Source organism: Mastigoproctus giganteus, chromosome 4 (genome assembly GCF_048544385.1).
Source record: "Mastigoproctus giganteus isolate SK-2022 chromosome 4, ASM4854438v1, whole genome shotgun sequence".
In the NCBI taxonomy this organism is placed as follows: Eukaryota; Metazoa; Arthropoda; class Arachnida; order Uropygi; family Thelyphonidae; genus Mastigoproctus; species Mastigoproctus giganteus.
In genome coordinates this window covers 11,587,423-11,609,353 of record NC_143578.1, presented here as the reverse complement: position 1 = coordinate 11,609,353, position 21,931 = coordinate 11,587,423, and the positions used below count along the sequence as shown (strand labels likewise).

At 34.6% G+C, this 21,931-nt stretch overlaps 1 protein-coding gene across 3 annotated transcripts in view; it reads right to left on the bottom strand.

Annotated features, from left to right (window-relative positions):
* The window catches only part of stv (BAG domain-containing protein starvin), a 47,561-nt gene that overhangs the window by 7,248 nt on the left and 18,382 nt on the right, over positions 1–21,931 (bottom strand). Inside the window, exon 1 of one of the 3 annotated variants that reach the window (XM_090372565.1) lies at positions 18,854–19,097. The exons of 1 other annotated variant lie outside the window; for it this stretch is intronic. In XM_090372565.1, the coding sequence (XP_090228691.1) occupies positions 18,854–19,024 (171 nt within the window). In that variant the 5' untranslated portion in view covers positions 19,025–19,097. Of the gene's footprint in view, positions 1–4,211; positions 4,371–18,853; positions 19,098–21,931 lie in introns of those variants that run through there. One more of the 3 variants, XM_090372568.1, reaches the window with a different exon arrangement.

Sequence of the window (21,931 nt, the reverse complement as noted above, 5' to 3'; positions counted from 1 at the left end):
AAGTAATATAGTGTAACTGAAAAACAGCTTTGTACGCAAAACCTATTATTTCATATACTTTGAAGTTAAGAGCACTCAGCACCCGAATGAAAGCAGTGATCTTGAAATTTTTTATTGCCAAGCATAACATTGTCATGTCATATGTCCAATAAAAGTTTATGCCACACTAATATGTCAGATGGTATGCAATCAGCAACCAACTCGGATTTCTTCTAAATGTAATTTGCCAGTGATTAACATGTAAATCAACAGGTCCTGATTCTTAAATGAAGTCAACAGAGGAAAAATTCAATTGTGCAGGATACAGGGATTATATTGGCTATGGAATCTCACACACATAATGAAAGAAATTTGGAAGGGTGGGAACAAACTTGTTGGTATATAGATTGATGGTCTATGTGTCAAGATACACCAACAACCCTAGTTGTTGATGTATCTTGTTGTTTTTCCATAAAGGAAAGTGAACGATAAATGTCACTGAGCACAAAACAAGTGTCAAAATTTGTGTTGTTCTCACTGCCCCAGGTTTTAACATTTATGTATTAACAAAATAAAATGAAAAGGGAACTCATCATGAAGATGAAACAATTGATAAAAATTATTTTTCTTCCCTGCACTGAATGGATATTGCCTCTTGTTATCTGCGATGGCTTGCAGCATTTGCAGTTTGTTTTATGTTTAATCATTTTCTCAAAAAATTCTCCACAAGTAGGCTGAGGCAGTTGGTGGCACCTGTACATTCTGGTCTATAGCCATACGTGTTCAATGGTTTGTGTGCCTGTTTGTATGGAGGAAAAAATCCCAATATAACATACAGGGAAAAGTCCTTCACACGTCCATTGAAAAATGGCTAATTCAAACCCAAGTGAAAAGGCCATTAGAAATTCCTCTTTTAAGATGGGACTAACACAGGCATTTCCAAGTGGACACAAGATTGTTGTTGTTGTTTGGGTTTTAGGAGCATTAGCAACTAAAACATATTGCTCCGGGGATATGTGGTGGTCATTCCCTGACCTTTCCGCATCCTCCGTATTTGGTGGTCACGGGCTCGAACCCAGGTCTAATCAAGAAGCGTGTGCTATGCACTGCTGCTCCTAGTCGACACAAACTGACACTAGCCACAATATTGACATAGAAGTCAAACTGCAAATACGAGGTGCGTAAACTCACTGTGATAGTATGCTCTTTTACCAAAGTGTTTCAGTACTTCCGATATTATTATAACAAAAAACAACTCAGGGTAACTCAGAAAAAAAAAAATAAATAAATAAAAATTCCGTGAAAGTGTCCACATGACCGGGCATTCTTTATTATTAATTTTTAAAAATTATAAAAGCTTTTCCCACTGAGGAAGGACAACCCCCATCTGAAAGCGTTGGTGATTTGTTTACTTTATATTTTTTATCTTAGCCTGTGCTTTAACTTGTTTCTATTAAAGAGTTTTTACTAAAACTTATGTTATCCGTTTTTTTCTCAGCAAGCTAAAATATTATTCATTTTATCTGAGAAAAAAAAATATTATAATGTTAACTCTAGTTATGCCACAGGTTATTATCCAACAGTTTGTATGGGAATGAAAGACTTATGCTTATTGTTCCTTCATTTAACTTCACTCTTAAAAATTATACAGAAAGTATCTTGACAATTTTACCAAAAAAATTTATGCAAGTCCGAAGTTACAACTCTTTTTGTAATATTAAAATGTACAGTGTACATTTTAACATTACAAAATAATATAAATTACCGCAGTGCAAAATGTTTCAAAACTGGCTGTTCAATTTGATGAGAGGGTACAAAAAGCAAGGGATATTTTTAAAAGATGAAATGACATGCTAAAATTTGTGTAATCCGACTCTTACTATGGCACGTCCAAAAGGACAAAGAAACAAGTAATGATCACATTGAGATTCTGCAGTTTACAAGTGTTTCCAGCAAAAATGCATATAAAAAAAAAAAAAAAAAAAAAAAAAAACTCAGATTTATAGACCTCTGCTGTTTATAAAATGCTAAATGGCTAAACAAGCAGTTAAAGTCAAAGAATCTTTTCATGCCTTCCTAGGATAACTGTAAAACATCGAAGGAATATCACAGGACCCAACAATTTGGAAGGCATAATCTATCTTGTGGGCAAATATATAATGCCATGGAATTAATGTTTTTTTTTTAGCTTCATTCCAGTGACCATTTGGAATCAGGGAGTCTCCCAGCCAAAGCTATGTCTCTTGATTGACAATGCACCACCTCATCCAAATGAGTCACAGCACACCAAACAGATGATGGGTGAATATTTGTTCATTATCTAGCTCTAAACATTTTAGTATTGGCATTTCAAATTGAAAAACACCAATACTGTAAATGTTTTCATTTCATTAAATGAACACAACAAGGAAGTGATGCAATTTGTAAAGGCGTAGATTACCTTTATAAATTGCATCACTTACATCTAAGCAATACTACTTTTTGTACCATGACATTTAAAAGGATACCACGTTTTGTGTTGCAGAGTCATACTGAAATTCTGCCATCCACAATTCACTGGCCATGGGAGAAGATTATTCAACAGTGTGTAGCGTAGTTCGAACAGACAAGTATATAGATGGGTTTCAAATACTTAATGAAGCAGATATAAAATAACACCTTGGTATCATTCAAGCAGAACTGGCTATATAGCCAGAGGTGATCAATAGAAGTGTTCAACCACCTGAAGTAAATGAAGAAAGTGAATGTGAATTTCAAAAGAAACCCCACCCACATATTCAGAGGCTGTAGGTATAAGATCTCAATATGGTTAAAGAAACACCATCACTAATTCCCCCTGCACTACCATCAGTCCAAATTCATCTTACTCTGGTACTAGTAATGCCATTAACAGGACAACTAAATAGGCACAAATGTTTAAGTTTGATTCACTGAATGTAAAAACCTGAAATAATTCCCCCCACTACTGCAGTTTTTAGGTTTACCATGAAAGGGTATCAACAATAAGTGCAGGGCAATTTTTTTTTTTTTTTAAAGAATTCCACATGCTTTCAGGATGTTCAAAAGAAGATGCCCCAATGCTGTACTCTGCAGTCGCTTTCCAATGCCAGCATTGAGAGCAAGCTGCTTTTTATTTGACTTTTTTTTTTTAATTTTTACTACAAAGCATCACCTTTGGAATATAGCTTAATCACTTTTATTACTACCATTTTGTAGAAACTGCACATGGCCCAATTTTCAAAAACATCAATACCTCTTTTTCCCCATCTATCCAATTTCACTAATAGTGCTTGCAGGTTTTTATTCTTATAGAATTGTACAACTTCTCGAGCCTAAAAAAGTGTTGTATTAGTGTTAGTATTAGCCATATAATGGAAGGAAGCCATAGGCTTTTCCTGCACTAGCAGAAAGGGGGGGGGAAGAAGATAAGAAAACACAAATTATGCACTTTCCTCCTGAATTTCTTCAAACTGTAAGCTTCAACTAACTGCAAAGAAACTTGTTCCAGTAATAAACAACTCGCTGGCTAAAAGAAAAACTTCCTACAATCTAGTTCAAACCTCTTCCCCTGTAATTTGAATTTGTAATCCCTAGTTCTGAAATTTTTTATAACAATGAAAACTCCACCATTTTACTAACCCACCTTTCAGAGCCTTATAAGCCTCAATCAGATCCCCCCCCCACCAAGTGCCTGGTTGCCAAGCTCTGTAGCTTGCCAACCAGGCACCTTAGTGTGTGTGTGTGGGGGGGGGGGATTATTTTAAGTCTTTCCTCATACGGTTGCTCTTTTACCAATCTCACCATGCAAGATGCCTTTCTTTGGACCCTTTCAAGAAGTTCAGTGACATTTTTCAGATGAGATCTACATTCTTGAACACGGAATGCAGTGTCCAAGCATGGTGTATTGTATTATTATTCTGTTTTCTTGAGAAAACAGAATCAGTTTACACTCATTTCAGAAGTACCAATGACATTTTTAGACTAAACTAAAGTAAGGAACTTTTTACCATTATGAGAGAAAAAAGTAGATTATTGCAAAAAAAAAAAAAAAAAAAAAATGATAAATCTAAAAGTAATAATTAAAAGGCATTAGCCTTTTAATTAAACCACACTGTAAAAGAATCAGATGATTATTGTAGATCAGGGGAGGGAGGGAGAGAGAATAGAAGTGCAGTATCTATTAGTTTTTATTTACTAATGTCTGAAAATGGTATATACATCATGCCAGATACCTCTTAAAATAAAGCTCCAGTCTTCCAACATAAAAGAAACCTTCCCCAGCTCCTTACAACAGCATTTTGCTGATATTGGCAATTTGTCAGAAAATGTGCGAGAAGATCCAAAATTTTCCTTCATTTCCTCCTTAAACTTTACATGTTCCAAGTTAAAAGTTGTTTCTCCAGTTTCACATTACAACTCACAGATTTTTAAAAACTATATTTCAGCAACTCTTGATAAAAGCTGATGAAACAGACTGTATCTGGTAAATACACACAGAAACAGAAGGTTAAAACTTAGTTTTTACAATAAATTTCTTAACTATTAGGAGGAGTAATGATAGATCAACTATGACTATTCTAATAATCTGTGTAATCAAGATTACATTTAAATTATCTAGCTCTTTTAGAATTATTTCTATAATATTCATATTTAAGCTTTTTACTGGCTAGCCCACATTAACAGATGTGTTTCCTGTGGTTAATCAGATGACTTACTTTAAAATCAGATTTACTTTTGGCATGCATATATTAACAATCAGAGAAAGTATAAACTGATTTATAAAGCCAAAGAATATAGCATATTTTGTGACCATGGAATGAAAGCATGGGAATAAACATACACAACTGTCTGTAATGTGCAACTTTATTTCTGGAAAATGTAGCTTCCTTTCAATATTGTTTTTCCATTTTTAGCAACTATATTGCTTCCCTATATTCAAAGGAATGACACTGTAAACAAATAAGATAGTCTTGATGCTTTTAGTTTATCTTTTGATTTCAACTTGTTCAACATTGCAACCATAATTGAATGAAAATATTCACTGATCATGTTCCTATATCTATTTTTAGAAATAAGAAAACAATACAATAGATCTCCCTTTTTACAATAAATTAATAATAATTTCATGTTATGCAACAGGAAAATTACATATAAATAAACAATTTTTAATTAATAGATGGATTTTTGTAAAAGAGGCATAGTGAATTAAGTAAATATTAATGTAATATCAAGCAAATATGAGGTTAAATGAATTACAACTAATAGCATAGAAAAAGTTAAAGAATATACAGCAATACCTTGCTTAGAACGACTTCAAACCGCATGGATTTCCTATAATACAGTCTTCAATTAAGTTTAAGTCAAAAATTTACCTTACATATTCGATAGCTTAGACACTCACTCTACATATATGCTGCATTGTCATAGCCTAGATATGCATAAATGTGTGTTACGGTGCCAACTCTGTCTCACATGCACATGTGCAAATGAGCTCCCCTAGGGAAGTCAGTAGCAATGTGCAACAGTGTTCAGTATTTTTGATTCCATCTTGACAAGATGTGATAGCTTTTGATTTCACAATTTATTTTTTACCCCTCTAAATATGATCAAAACTATATTTGCATCTTGGCTAGAAATCACTGCCACTAACATGCGTTCTGTTTGGCAGCATGTTTTGCCCCATTTGGCAAATGATTTCGCTGGTTTTGAATCGCAAATTCAGACAATCACCAAAGACGTTGTGAAGATTGGAAGAGACTTGGGATTCGAAACTTTGGACATTGCCAATGTATGTGACTGCACCAACTCACATGAAAATGACTTAGATGATGCAACTCTCCTTGAAAAAGAGGAAAACAATTCTGAAGTAGATAACACTGAAGTGGAACCAAAATAATTTTCAACAGAAGAATTGGAGAAAGTTTTTTGGGGGATTGACATGGCCTGAGAGGTAATTATGAATTGAGATCCGGATGTTGAACGTAGCATCAAGATACAGCAAATTTTACAAGATGGGATTCGATGCCACAAAGACTTATGCCAAGAAAAAGAAGAGATGACTTCACTAGACTTTATTATTGAAATACTAAATAAACAAAGCTTTTTTTCTCATCTCTCATGTTGTTACCTTTTCATTAATAAAATTTTTGCAATATTTTTTTATTTAAAATCCTTTTAATTGGCTATCAAGTGCAAATTGTTTATAGATTTATTATAATTTGTTTATAGACTTTCTCTAGTACGCATTCAATTAAAACCCATTATAATTATACCTCAATCAGCACGGTTTCACATAACACAGAACAGTTTTGGTACCAATTGTCAGTGCTATGTGGGGTATTGCTGTATAAATAATCATAGACCAAGATAGATATTATCTTACTAAGAAACAACATGACCACAGTTTATGGAAGCACAAAGTATTTCAATTAGCCAGACAGTTTAGTGCAATTTTTTACTAAATTATTTCATTTTAAATTTGGTAACATTTTCTATTTTAAATTATGTACATCAGCCACTGCCATTCAGCTTAAATGTCCTTCTTCCAGTCACATAGTTCCCTGAGGAGCTGTTGTGGCCACTAACAAGTTCCTCCAACTGCATCGATCATGTGCTATATGAGCAGCATCGCAAAATGTCATGCCCAAAGGTTCACTGATCCCATCCTTCCACCTAGTTGCAGGTCTTCCTTTAACAACAGTTTTTGGAGTTGGTTTTGTTATGGTCTCTGTTCATATGTCAATATTCTTCAATTCAATTCTTCAATTAAATGGTGCACTAGAGTGAAATAAACTGTGTTATTACAAACCGCATTGAATTAATAAGCAAGTACATAATAGTAATTCAACATGCTTTATAATAACAGTTTCTTTCACTCCAATGCATTGTTTACAAAATATTGCAGCCACTGCCATTCAGTTTAGATGTACAAAATTTAAAATAGAAAAATGTTACCAAATTTAAAATAAAATAATTTAGTAGGAAATTGACACACTTGCACTAAACTGTCTGGCTAATTGAAATACTTTGTGCTTCCATAAACAATGGATTGTGGCTTCTTCATAAGATAATATGTACCTTAGTTTATGATTAGTTATTTATATATTCTTTTTCTATCTTTTCTATGCTATTAGTTGTAATTCATTTAACCTCATATCATTGCATAATATTATTAGATTCATTTTTTACTTAACTCACTGCACCTTATACAAAAAAACCATCTATTATTAATAAAAAAAACAAAAAACTGTTTATACTCTTAAAAGTATATTTTATTTTACTTCCCCCTCTCAGCTATAGTTAATGGAAGTGCTGTGGCTCAGGGAAGAACTGAGGGGGACAGATGTCCTCTGAATGACAGCCTTTTGAAATGTATTGCTTGTTTGATGCTTGTGGATCGACCAGGAACGGAATATGAAATTGCCAAGGAGAATGTCTTTGTGTGTGCGCGCGCGCGCGATGTAAGGAAATCAGGCACCAATTCAGTGTTGTTATGGGCCTATATGAGAGATTGAAGGACAGGGTGGATGCCCTTGAAGGATTTAAATTTAAATCAAGCTCTCAGCTGCCCATATCAACACCAGAGCTTGCACTTGAACATCACGCAACACAGCGGCAAAACCAAGGCAAAATGCACTGGTCCCACAGGAACTAATTGTTGTCAGCAACTCTATTTGTCAGGGAAACAGGGAACATATTGTGCAAAAAGGATAGGCAGAACAGGACCAAGGTATGTCTGCCAGGGGCAAAGGCTGATGATGTACAGCAGATATCTTCTTTTAAGGGCCCAAAGGGTGATATTGTTGTACACGTTGGCACTAATGATATTAAGAGTAGGAGACCGGCAGAATTACTTAACAAGTACAGGTCAGAATTACTTAACAAGTACAGGTCAATGTTAAAAAAAAAGCCACGAGTTAGGGTTGAATTAGAAAAGTGTCTGCAATTTTGCCCAGACATGATAGGAGGGAGTATATGATAAGAGCCTTGTTGATCAATTCGGCCCTGGAGAGATTGTGCAAAGCAAAAGGGTAGAATTTTTCTCAGCCTGGTCTGTGCTTGTTAACAGGAGAGACTGCTTCTACAGGGATGGGATACACTTAAATAGAAAGGGTGCAAGAATATATTCTGATGCTATCGAGGCAGTGTTAGGTAGGTCGGGAAAATTGCTAGCTTGAGGAGGGAGATACATGGACTAATAGATTACTAGTAGCCGCTGGCAAAGGTGAAAGTGATTCTTGCACTGCTTCTATTCGAATGAGTAACAGCCTGGAAAACAAGGTGCAGAGGATTTCAGAGACTGCTAGGAGTTATTGCGGAGCAAGTAAATACATGGGTTGTGTTAGGGTAGCTAAGAATAGGAACAGGTGCATGTATACTTGCGTGTACACCAATACTAGGTGTTTGGTAAATAAATTCAATGAATTTGAGGTGTTGATCAAAACATCAAAGGCAGATATTGCTGGGATATCAGAGACTTGGTGTCACACAGAGAAGGAATGCAGAATTGGAATTTCGGGAGTACAATGTGTACAGGAAGGATATACACGAGAGGAAGGGAGGAGGGGTTATGCTACTAGTTAAAAAACAAATAAAATCCAAGGAAGTATAGCTAGTTGACATGGCTGGACAGTGCAAGTGTCAAGTCAGTTTGGTGTGACATAAGCACTGGGAAAGCAAAATTAAGAGTAGAAGTGTTGTAGACCTAATGAGAATAATAAAAAACTGCACAGAGAAATAGAGTGGGCCAGTAATTCAGAGTGTCTTATAATGGGGAATTTTAATTTCCCAGATATTGACTAGAATTGGTGGGTTGGTCACTAACACACTAGCAAGGCTTTTGTGGATTTATTGGATAATTGTTTTCTACAGCAGAATGTTTGGGTTGGTTGGTTGGGGATTTTTTTTTGGCACATCAGCATCTATGGCTATAGTGTGCCAGAATGTTTGGGAGGCAACTAGAGGGAGTAATACTCTTGACCTGATTATTAGCAGTGATTCTTCATGCATTAAGTATCTGCAGATAAAGGAACCACTAGGTGGCAGTGGGATTTACTCAAAGTAGTAACTACCATTAGGGGTAAAGGGAAGAGTTTTTGCTTTCGTAAAGGTGACTAAGGTGGTCTGAGACAGTATTTAAATTCTATACGGTGGAACCAACTGATGATGTTACCAACAGCAAATTCAAAATGGAAAGCATTCAAAGAATTAATCTTGGAAGCTACTCTGGCTTTTCATACCAACTAAGAAATATTGTTCAAGGTTTAGGCCTAAATGGATGTCAGATGAACTAATGAGACATGTGGCAAAGAAGAAAAATGCATAGGATACATATAAATTAATAGGTGACACAGAAGCCTATGATAGATAAAAGCTGGTCTGTAACCAAGTCACAAAGGAAGTTAGGCAGACGAAGACAGATTACGAGAAATCTTTAGCAAAGGATGCAAAGAAAAACAGCAAAGAGTTCTTTAGTTATGTAAACTCTAGAAGCAAGGGGATGAATCAGATTGGTCCATTTGATATTGATGGTTTAACTCTTGATAATCCTGCTCAAGTAGATAAACTGAACGAGTATTTTGCATCTACATTCACACATGAGGAGTTATTCAGGGAGGGGAATGCCAGAGTAGGTAAATTAAACTCTGGCAGTGAGCTAGACGATTTTGTAATAACTGAGAGCAAAGTGGAGGAGAAACTGTTGAAGATAAACATAACAAAGGTACCTGGGGTGGATGGGATTTATCCAGTTATATTAAATTAGTAAATAAATAAGAGGAGTTAACCTCGATATAGTACGTGGAACACTTCCGTATGATACCCTCCAGAAATTAAAACGGAAAAAACGAAAAAAATCGACAACTTACCGGAACATTAAAGTAAAATATAAATAATTAAATAATCAATTTAACACAATTCAAAATCAATTTAAAACAATTAAAATTCAAATTAACGCAATTAAAAGAATCTAACGAAAATATTCAAAACGATTTTTTATTATTTTCGTTAGATTCTTTTAATTGCGTTAATTTGAATTTTAATTGTTTTAAATTGATTTTGAATTGTGTTAAATTGATTATTTAATTATTTATATTTTACTTTAATGTTCCGGTAAGTTGTCGATTTTTTCGTTTTTTCCGTTTTAATTTCTGGAGGGTATCATACGGAAGTGTTCCACGTACTATATCGAGGTTAACTCCTCTTATTTATTTACTAATATTATTATCAACGTAGAACATATTGAGTTATTACAGCTCTGATTCATACTATCTAATTAAAGGAGGCAGCAAAGGAAGTAAGCAAACCCTTAGCCATAATTATGAGAGCTTTCTTGGATTCAGGGGAGGTATCCATAGACTGGAGATGTTCAAATGTGACCCCAATTCACAAAGGAGGATCAAAGGGCAACACGAGTAATTACAAACCTGTTAGTTTAACTTCTCTTCCAGGGATTAATTGAAGCACTGGTTAAAGAAGCACTGCAGGATCATCTAGACAAGACTTCAGTTATAGCTCAGACACAGCATGGGTCTGTTAAGGGAAAGTCTTGTCTGACCAATTTGATTGGAATACTATGATGTGGTCACAAAGGAACTGGATACAAGAATAATTCTGATATCTTATATTTGGATCTTAGAAAGGCTTTCGATACTGTTACACATGGAAGACTGCTGCACAAATTGGAGCATTGGAAGCAAATTGCTGCTATGAATAAAGGGATGGTTGAGTGGGAGAAGACAGAGTGGTAATCAATGGACTTCTCTTCGTGGACAAATGTTATTTGCGGAGTCCCCCAGGGTTCAGTGTTGGGTAAATTGTTGTTTTCTGTATTTATTAATGATGGTATATACGGCTTTGTGTCCAAGTTTGCAGATGATACGAAGGTCGGCAGGGTTGTTAATGATACTAATGATCGTACGCTGCTGCAACAGGATCTAGTAAAGTTGAACAGGTGGGCTAGAGGTGGCAAGTGAACTTTATCATTGACAAATATAAAGTACTGCATATGGGAAGCAGTAACCCCAGAGTAACGTATCAACTGTATGGTACTACACTGAAAAGCAGTGGTAGAGAATGAAAAGGACCTTGGGGTAATTGTGAAGGCAGACATGAAGTTTTCTGAGCAGCGCAGATGGTCTGCAAGAGTAGCTCATGGTGTCTTGTCAATGATATACAGGAATTTTTCTAGCAGGGATAAGGTGATTATCCCCTTGTACAAGGCAATGGTCAGGCCACACCTTGGGTACTGTATACAAGTCTGGAGGCATAATTTTAAGAAGGATGTAGAGCTGCTGGAACAAGAACAGAGAAGGGCAAAAAGATTAGTGAATGGAACAAAGGGTTGCTTTTATGAAGAAAGACTTTAGGTTTTGCAAATTGCAGTGTCTGAAGACTAGGCACCTGCAAAGGTGATCTGATTGAGGTGTATAAAGCCTTGAATGGTTTGAGCATGCTCAATGCTGATGGGATTCTTAGTCTTGCTCAGAATAATTGCCTGAGAGGGCATAAATTGAATTTGAGGAGAGTTGTAGGATAGATGTGCGGAAGTTTGCTTTTAGCCAGCTGGTTGTTGATTGCTGGAACAAACTTCCATCTGTCGTAGAAGTTGATAGCTTAAATAGATTCAAGGCAGAACTAGACAAACATTTGGAGCAAGTAGATGGGTGAAATGAGAAGGGTTTTTTTTTTTTTTTGGCTGATGCTATATAAGCTTGCTTTCTTGCATCATGTGCCTTTTCTAATGCTAATAGCTACTTAGCACTGGGTTGGAGACCAAGTCCCATACATTCTATGTATATGCTATATTTTGTTCCAATGTGTTAGCCATTTTCTTGTTTTTGTAAAAAGCCCTCCTAGGCCTCTGCCCACTTACCCCCATGGTTCTTTACACAGAGTGAAGTGCATTGGTGTCTCTGTACTGAAACTAACTTTTCACTCTCCTGAATTCATAAATTCTACAAATTGATATATTACTACAATAGATTGTGGGAATCTACTAAACCAAAAGATGTTTTGCCATATTAAATTTCATTTAAGTGTTCTCCTCAACCAATAAGCATTTGATATCAAATATCCTTTTTCAATGGAATTGTTCCAGTGAAACTGAGAGAATTGTTCTTCCCCCAACCACACACGGTCATTTATCATTATTAGCTGTATGGTGCAAGGAAGCCTGAAGCTTATGCTGCACCAGCCAAAAAAAGAAAATTACCAAGTTACCCTGAGTGAGAGAGTCAAAAGTAAAGGAGTCACCAAGAAAGAGGAAGAATGATGATATCCAGCTCAGGACCCTGGGTGTGCCAAGCCCATACTTACATTTGAAAAATCAGCAAAAAAAAAAAAAAAAAAATTCCAAGACCGTTTGCTTCTTTTTGATATCACCTTTATTGCCAATCTTTTCTGAATACAACTTTAAAAGCTCCATTTTTTATATTAAAATCATATTTTTACTTAATATTTAAAATTAAAACTTCCTTTAGACCTGGCACTTCCGTAGCCAGGTGGGAAGGAGCAGAGTGCGTAGCACATGCTTTTTGATTAGACCGGGGTTCGAGCCCGTCACCACCAAATACGGAGGATGCGGAAAGGTCAGGGAATGACCACCACATATCCCGGAGCAATATGGCCTTAGTTGCTAAAGCTCCTAAAAACCAAAATAACAATAACAACATCCTTTAGACCTGCCAGTGAGCAAAATGCAAATTTAAAAACCATATGCTTCAACAAATGTCTGATTGGATGCCAGCCTACCGGTAAAAGGAGTACCTGACATAAATAAATTAGCATAATGATTAATCCAATACACAATTAAATTCTTTTTTGTATTTTTTTAAAACCTTATCATTTTTATTTTAAATTTTTTCTTTTTAAATATAAATATGGTCTAATCATGTTTTTTTTATGAATTTTATTAAAAACAGTGTAACAAAAACAGTTTACACTTCACTTTTATTAAATTTATTTTGTGCCATTAAATAATTTTCTCCAAAGTGTGTGAAACATCCCTGGTGGCATCAAATTTTGCAGTGCATAAAAAGCAGCACTACTTTGGAATGCTTGTGCATGATCAAAAGAAGTTAGGTTGCACCTCATATTCTGTGATGGTAGTTGCAAGTCAACATTACAGGTATAATATAGCTGGGAAAAGATATGTGGTTTCTATTCATACTGTAAATTATACACTATATATAATAATAATAATAATAATAATAATAAATGACACCATTATACCACGCAAAATTATTAACAAAATAGTTTTTTTTTTTTTATTAAAACTCGTATGGAATACATGCTCAATGCTAAGTTGTTAGCAATTGACAACAAGTCAGGATTCTTACCAAACCCAAACGGACTATAAATGCTATGTGGGCAGAGAAAATAGAAGAACACTTAACTTTGTAAAATAAATTGATAGATAATTAATCAGAAGTAATCACAACTAAAAATCTTTAATTTTAGATTATGAGGGTTTTGTGGTAGTCACAAGTGTATGCCTTTTAACTATACTTCAAATGTAGAGAGAGAGCCCACAAGCCACCATAACAACTGCTACTTTTGCATTGTGGTGATACACTATATATAAAAGAGTTGTAGGGTATCACCCTTTTCCAGTTACACACAAGGAAAGCTGCCAATTTTTCAGTTCAATCTGATTACAAATATGAACAGCTGGAAGGAGAAATAACAGATATAATGCAGTATTTTTCATTGTATGCCTCATTTCATCCTTATTTTTATGGAACACCACAGCAAGCATTAATTATTATTAAATGAACCCACTATCAAAAACCGAAGAGCCCATCACAAGCTAACTCCAAGGGTCAACCGATGCATTTTTATTGAAGTAGTAAAACTATTCCTTGATGTAAAAAGTAAATACTACTTCATCTCCAAAACTCAGTCACCTGCACTTTCCTTTAACCCAGAATATGGGATCATAGGTGTCCAGCATGATTTCAGTAATGTCATGCTTTTAATCTACTCAGTGAAGCTCACAACTACTTCAACAAAAGTGTTTTATTTGATTTCTCTACTGAAAATTACAGAAGTTTATTACTGAACAAACATGAAAAAATAAATAAAAGAAAACAACCATGTTAAGCCTAATTATTTGCACATGTTCAGTGGCATGTCTCACATACAATTATACTAATAAAGAATACTTTTCTATTACACATATCAAAGCAAGTGAATTGGAAAGCAATGTTTTAAATCGGCACAAAAAATTTTTGTCCATCATCCACAGTTTTAATGCGATTTTAGTTTTATATTAAAATAGGTGAATTAAAACACTTTTTTTTTAAAAAGATTAACTTATCTTTAACTGAACTAGAATGTAGCTTCTGGCGATTTCCTGTTGTATTTTGCCTGTGGAACATCACTCCTCGGCATCCAACAGTAATCAGCCAGCATGCCTGACTCCACTTATAGATCTTTTCCATTGTGGAAATAGTTTGATGGAAATGCTCATCACTGACAGCTCCTCGGTTTTCTGGGAAAAAGTACAAATTTAAATTCAAGAAATGGATCTTTAGGACTGTAACTTCATAGGCAGTTTTCAGCCTCAAAAAGTTCCCAAAAATTTAAGTTCCATGCACTTCATTGAACTGTTCAATTTTTCAGTGTTCTTATTTGTGGTACCACAAATATGACCTCTTTGATTTTGTTCTCACTGACTCTAGTAAATTTCTCTTTTAGGTAACAAAACGTGTTTCATTTTAATCTACTGCTTTGAGAAAATATTTCATTATACTAACTTTAATTGTGCAAATAGTGAACTTTCAGAAGTAAACAAATGTTTTATTTGCAACATTTTTCTTTCCTGGAATCAGTTCTTTTCTTTGAGGCCATTGTTTTTTAACATAATGTTTTTTCTTCTTCTCTCTACTGTCCCATTCACAAATAAAGCAGCAATATTTGGTATAGTGCCAAGTTGTAAGCATAGTTAAAGAACAATCACTTTAACGTCACCACAGAAATGCCAAGAAAACTGCTCATACTTGATGCTAGTCAAGAGAAGTTTCATATTATCATGGGTTTCTTTCATTTGTGCAGCATATGTTAAGGGTACTGACAGTAATGCATTTCTGTTATGGAGCTTTCAAACTCACTTTTGAGGTATCGATGAATAACCATCATTCAGTAGGTGATCTAGAGTTTCCATTAGAGAATTTATAACTGCATTTAACCAAATCGTCTTCTTGAGCAAATAAATGGTCTTTGGGTTCCCTCTATATCATAGGAACTGCAAATGTCACATGACAGTGAGCTCTGTTTAACCAAGCAGTAAGTAATTTACTGGCAACTGATAACAGCAGAAATGAGGAAAAACATTTTACTCACCCACTTTACATTCAAGTTCAAGGCAGAACTAGAAAAACATCTGGAGCGAATTGAAGATGCATTCATCCTGATGAACGCATCACTTTAGGTGGGTTGTTTGCCAGTGGAGAAGATGGGCAAGTTAGTGACAACTTAGGTTGTCAATAACCTGTTTGTCTTCTCCACTGTCATTCTGAGTATCATCAAAACTCAAAATCATTCGATTTATCTTCTTCATCCAAACTAAGTTTCTGATATATTTGGATATTTTACTGTACGTTTAGATTTAGGGGTAATCCTCAAAGTGTTTCTTAAACAAAAATAGCAATCCATAGAATGGTCTTTTTGTTCCTCTATATTATAGGAACTGCAAAAAGTAACATGATAGTGAGTTCCGTTTAACCCAAGCAGTAAGCAATTTAACACAACTGATACAGCAGAAATGAGGGACCTTATCTTGATTACCCACTTTACATTCAAAATAAAGTTGTAATCTTTTTAACTAAAAGAGTGAATTTTTGTCTGTGATTTAAAAATCAGCTCATCACATACAAAACAAAAACTAATAGGATGATTGATACATTTATGAGGCATCTTAGTTTATAAGATGTACAGAAACATTTAAAAAGTGTAGAAAACACTTGAGAGAAAAGAATCACAAACAATAATGACCTTAACCAAGTGACTACTGGCACACAAATGAGCAAATAATGTATTCTGCAAAAATAAACAATATTACACTGGGTCTGAACAGTTGGCTCTGCTACAAGCATAGTTTATAAGGAGGTCTGAAGATGCCTTAGCATGTCAGACTAAACAGCACACAAAACCCTTTTCACACTTTTGTAACACCACATTCTATTATTGCTCAAGTATCCTTATCTGAAAAAAGATAAGAGTAGAGTTTCTTGAAATGTTTCAAACATAGGCAACTCGAATGGCAAGATCAGCAGGATGACCATATTAGGAAAGACTCTGATTATGTGAGCTACAGAGCATGACAACCAGGCACCTCAGAAGTGACCTGATTGAGGTTTATGGGGTTCTGAGAGGGATTAGTGAAATGAATGAGGGTGAAATTCTCATTGGGGGGAACCCCAGGAGCCACATTACAATTAACACTATGTCCTAAATAATTCCAGAATTATGGGTCATAAATTCAAATTACAGGAGTTGAGGTTTAGATTGGATTGTAGTAAGTTTTCTTTAACCAGCAACTCGATAGCTGGAACAAGTTGCCCTTGCAGGTAGTTGAGGCTGACAGTTTGAAGAAATTCAAAACTGTCTACTAGATACTTACCTGCATGAGAAGGGAAGCATATAATTTGTGTTTTACTTGGTTGGTTTTTTTTTTTTTTTTGCACCAGTGCAATAAAAGCCTGTGGCTTCCTTGCATTATTTGAAGAATACTATCAGTATATCAATATTTGTATGTCACATAAAAATTGTGCGAGATGGAAAAGTTCTGTTTGCGTTTTTGAATTCAGCAACAAAAAATACATCAGCATTAACAAGAATGTTTGTGTGATAAAATGTGAACTGACCAGTGATATCGAAGCATGGTGGCTTTATGAGAGATGGCATCACCTCCAATATTTACCATTGAAGTGTCTGGCTGGTGTCAATGGTTGAAGCATGCAGGTTTTTAGATTTACATCTTTTTCACTTAAACTGAATGTCTAGAGCACAGCAATGGGGTTTTATTTAAAAAAAAAAATGTATTTTCAATATTATTAATAGGCATTATTTCTTTCTGATCTTTAAAAGTGCACATGCATGGGGTTATTTAGACTCCTGAACCTACAGGAGTACGTTCGACAAACTCCATGCTACTGGTTATGGGTAAAAGCAAAATTAAACCTACAAAGGCCGCCGTAGCCTAGTGGTCAGGCGTGCGGGTGCATAAGTACATGTGCCTTGAGCGACCAGGGTTCAAGCTTGTGACTGCTGAATACAGTGCTGTTTCTTGTATTCTGTCTATCTTGTGAACTCCTCTGACCGTTTGGTTGTCCCGGAGTATAAACAGAAAATTTAATTTAATGTCAAATCTGAATTGTTCCTACGATGCAATGGATACAATATTTTTGCATAAATTACAATTTTCTTACACAAATAAAATTTTCAAAAGCAGTCAAGATATTACAGGCTATCATCAAATTCACTGTGATATATCATGCCATTAAACAAATTTCTAATCACATCAAAGCAGAATCCAACCATGAATTTGTTGGAACAAATTCCAACACAAATTCAAACCCACTGGGAACAAAAGATTTTGTCATCTCTTCTTCCAAGACATTATCTTACCAAACTCTATCCCCCCCCCCATAGATTCTGGATAGCATCCTTTTTAGTTCCCCACCCATAATTTGGGTCCTGCTTCTAAGTAGGAGAAATCCTTTGGTCAATAAGAAATCATATTATATTTTCAGAATCTTGCTGGTTTAACTAAAGGAGCAAATGACATGTGCCCTCAGTTATGGTATGATGATTTCTCCACTTTCACTCTTTTCAGTGTGTCTGGGTTCGAATCCCATTAGAGACAAGGAATGCTTACAGTCCCTTTCATTCGGGAGATCAATTAGCCGATCTCAAGATGAAGAATGGATTTTTAAAGCGCGTTATTCTGGGTGTTTCGGTCCTCGTAACTAATACCAAAAGGAAAAAAAAAAAGGTAGGAATTTTTCTGTAAAGATAAGGGTATCTTTGCTAGTCCATTTAAAAAAAAAATTATAATAAAATTTAAAAAAAAAAAAAAAAAAAATTCTACATTTGATTAGGTATATAGAAGGTGAAATTGCAAATCACAACCCAACAAAGCATTTAGAATATCTCAGTTGAATTTAGTATTGATACAAAAAGTATACACTAAATGTGTATCCTACAAATTTCTCTAAGGTAACAGTAAATTCAAACTATATAACTTTCCACTTTTTCTTTCTTTTTTTTTTCCTCGTGTGAGAATCTCAAAAAAAAAAAAAAAAAATAATAATAATAAATAAATGACAATTACAGAAAAAAAAATCAGCTCCAAGATCACCTTTCACTCACTCTCTCTAGAGTGGGGAAAAAAAATGTATTCTTCCACCTCTCAACCAGTTGGGGGTACGCTACAGTTTGCGCGCTGATGCACTACCATTTTTTTTTTTTTTTTGAAAAAGAAAGTTTATTTTTATCACTATTCCAGCACACCTATTATTTAGCTAACAGCCAAAATTTGATAAAATACAGCTAGTAATGCTTCAAACCCAATATTACTTGCCCATTTTACTCATTACCAAAATAATTCAGGTCGCAATTGTGCGTCAGCAGATCCCTTTACATGGATTACCATCTACATGGATTCGCGGCGACTGTTAGTCCGGCTTCTCTTACATAACTCTCAGACAATATGTTCCGCGAAATTAGAAAATAAACAACGTATATCTCTATTTAGACATTAAATGAACACAAAATAGGCAACACAATTTTAACCAAAAAAAAATACAAGTGCGAATTATAATTAAGAATATTCATTCTGATGCAGAAAAAAAGAGCAGATATGATACTTTACCCTATGTAGCCTCGATTCCCAATCAGGCCACTCTTGTCGCAATGGGGGTGTTGTTTCGAAAAACATATTTCTATCGTCGTCAGACCGTATTCCAAATCGTTTCAAAAGATCAGCTCTTCGCTCTGAACGTTCAGCCTCGTCAAACTGAAATGGTGACCACTTGAAATTCATAGTTATATGATAACCAAGATAACCAGAATGTTCTACAACAATCTAGAAGGCTGTGAATTGCGGAATGGTTCACCGTCTGACGTCATACGCACAAACCAATCAAAACACAATGACGTTTCTACACAGCCAATCAGTGCTTTGCGAAGTAAAGCAAGTACTTGCCCTCTAGTGTGAATGCTTAGATAGAAAGAATACGAAACAAATATTATTAGACAGATTTCTTGAAGATCGTTACGGATTTCAGGAATTTAGTTATTCGATTTCTCTGAAAAATAATTATAAAATAGAATTGTATTTAGCCAGGTTCTTTTATGTTTTTATTAAATAAAATACTTTGATAATAAGCCTGTTTTCTAATACTAACATCAGCGCTAACACCCATTGATGTCCTACAGTTCGTTATAAATGTCAGTACAGTACTTTAAAATATATAAAATTGTGGAATACATTTTCTCCATAAATTAGCATTTAGATCAAATAAATTACGCCATTTATAGTTCAGCCCTGAGAACTCGTAATTTTTTAGGCCCATAAATTGTATTTTTATGATCAAAATTCAGTTCCAATCAAAAACTTAAAAAAAATGCACACATAATGGGGCTGGACTAGACTACTAAATCGAAATGATGGGCGTATAAACGGTTAACATACTATATTTTATTATTCATAAAATAAAAAGATGCAATTTCTTGCGTCATATGTACCTTGAAAACCATATAAGTTAATATGTGGGTAGCTTTAAAACAACAACAATCTTATGTGTCAAAAACATCAGCACCTTCCAAAACCTTTAAACATGTATCCTCAAATAATAATTAATTGGTGTACACAACAATTAATTGTGTATACCAATGAATGATAAAGTTTTGCAAGAGTACTTGTTTTTTTTTTTTTTTTTTTTTTTTAGTATTATAAATTGGCAGCAAAATGGATTGCCGTTCCTGAGAAAATAGTAATAGGACGTCGATTACAGAAGCAGACTGAATCATCTGAACTTAATTATATTTTTATTATAATACATAATGATATAATAATAAAATTCATCACAGAAATATGTCATTTTAAACATAACTCAATCACAGCATGATTTTGGTTTATCAGCAACTCGTTACACTAAAAGTCAAAAATTTATCTATGAAACATGCTTTTATAAAAGTGTTTACACTGCTTTTCAATAAGTATACTTAAACAGACAGACTGACTGTTAAGTATTTATGCACAGCTAATATTAATAGGATCAGTCTTTCTGAAAAGAAACTAAATTAGAGGCAGTACTAGATTAAGAATCTAAATTCCTTTGAAACTTAGTTTACCCACTTCAGATTTTTATAGTAATTTAAAACTTATAATATATTAATCTTTACACTACTAATTACAAAGGCAGTGTGACATCAGATCCCCAGAGTACGCACGTCAAGCAAGAAAAGTGTTCATAATATAATGATAGGCTGAGAATTCTAAAATGTAATCGTATTTTCCGTATGTCATAAGGCATTATTACTAAGATTTTTACTTAGTATAATTACTAAGATTTCAAAACCACCAAGATTGAGAGTAGATCTAGCTTTCACGTTTTGGTAAGGAACAACAGCAATAGGAAGTTAATTATCCTACCATATCCATCCGCGTGTGGATGGGGGGAGAGAGAGAGCTGTGGAAACACTAAGAACACTTTGTAATCACTGCATTGGATATGGGCAGATCAACTGAGAGTCGTCTAGAACTAGCAGATTGGTCACAGGATAGACTATTCGAATAGGGTACTCGCTTCTGCAGACTTCTCACCATGACGGCCTTATGAACTGTATATTTTAGGAATCTGCTTATTTAGATGTATTAGAATTACAGCAAAATGTTTCCTGTTATTGTTTTTTGAGCATTCTGTAGGACCTGCTTAAAGTCCCTTTTCACAAGTGAGAAGTTTCGAAATTCTCATGCCAACTTTGACATTTTACTGTCGCAATTACAGGCAGTACTGTTGATCTAGACTAAATGCCACATATGAAAAAAAAAAAAAAAAGTGGCGAGTTTTGAGTGCAAAATATCATTGGTTTCTAATTGTATTTTTTTTTTTTTTTTCATTAAGTCGAGATTAGTACATTTGTGATATTATAAAAAACTAACTTTCTGCATATTTCAAGCATCGAATATATTTTGATAAAACTTCTAGTTAGTGATATTAGGTCCAGTAATGTCAATACATGTACTGCACATTAAAAATTATAAGTGGCTGTTTCATGCCAATTATTACTTGCTAGTCCATTTAAAAAAATTTATAATAAAATTAAAATGTCTCTAATATGGAAGTACTTTAGGACAAAAATTATATAATACTGTGCCAACTGCTTTGATTTTTGTTATACGCAAATCGGTTCTTTAATTACCAGTGAAAGATCTTTTCTTACAAGTTTTGTGTGGTAATTTTGCTTGTTGTATTTGTTACAGATGGTGTATTTTCATGACCAGAATCAATGAGTTAAACCGAAGGTCAACAGGTTGCAAGGTTGCAGCTGTCTCAAACTAGCATCAAGAAAATTATAGCTTTAAGGAGTCCACCTATTGTGTCTATCAGTTGCATGTTTTCTAATTGAAGTATCAAGTTTTCAAGTTTTGAGAAGCGAATCCCAGGGTTCTCCCCCCCCCCTCCATTAGCCGCTGTTATTCATCTTGTGGCGGAGCTAAAACGCCAAAGCCGACCATTTTTATGTAGAGTGTGCGTGCATGTGTTCTAATCGTAGTTTATTATTATTAGTTTTGAGGAGTGAAACAAAAGATAAATAAGGAATGAACTACTGCTTCCAACTTGGATGGCTAACTTATTCCTATCTAAAAAGAAAGAAGTCTCAGTAAGTTCTTCATATCATAGATGAAATTGGTATCCTGGTGTTTACACTTTTCGATAAGGAC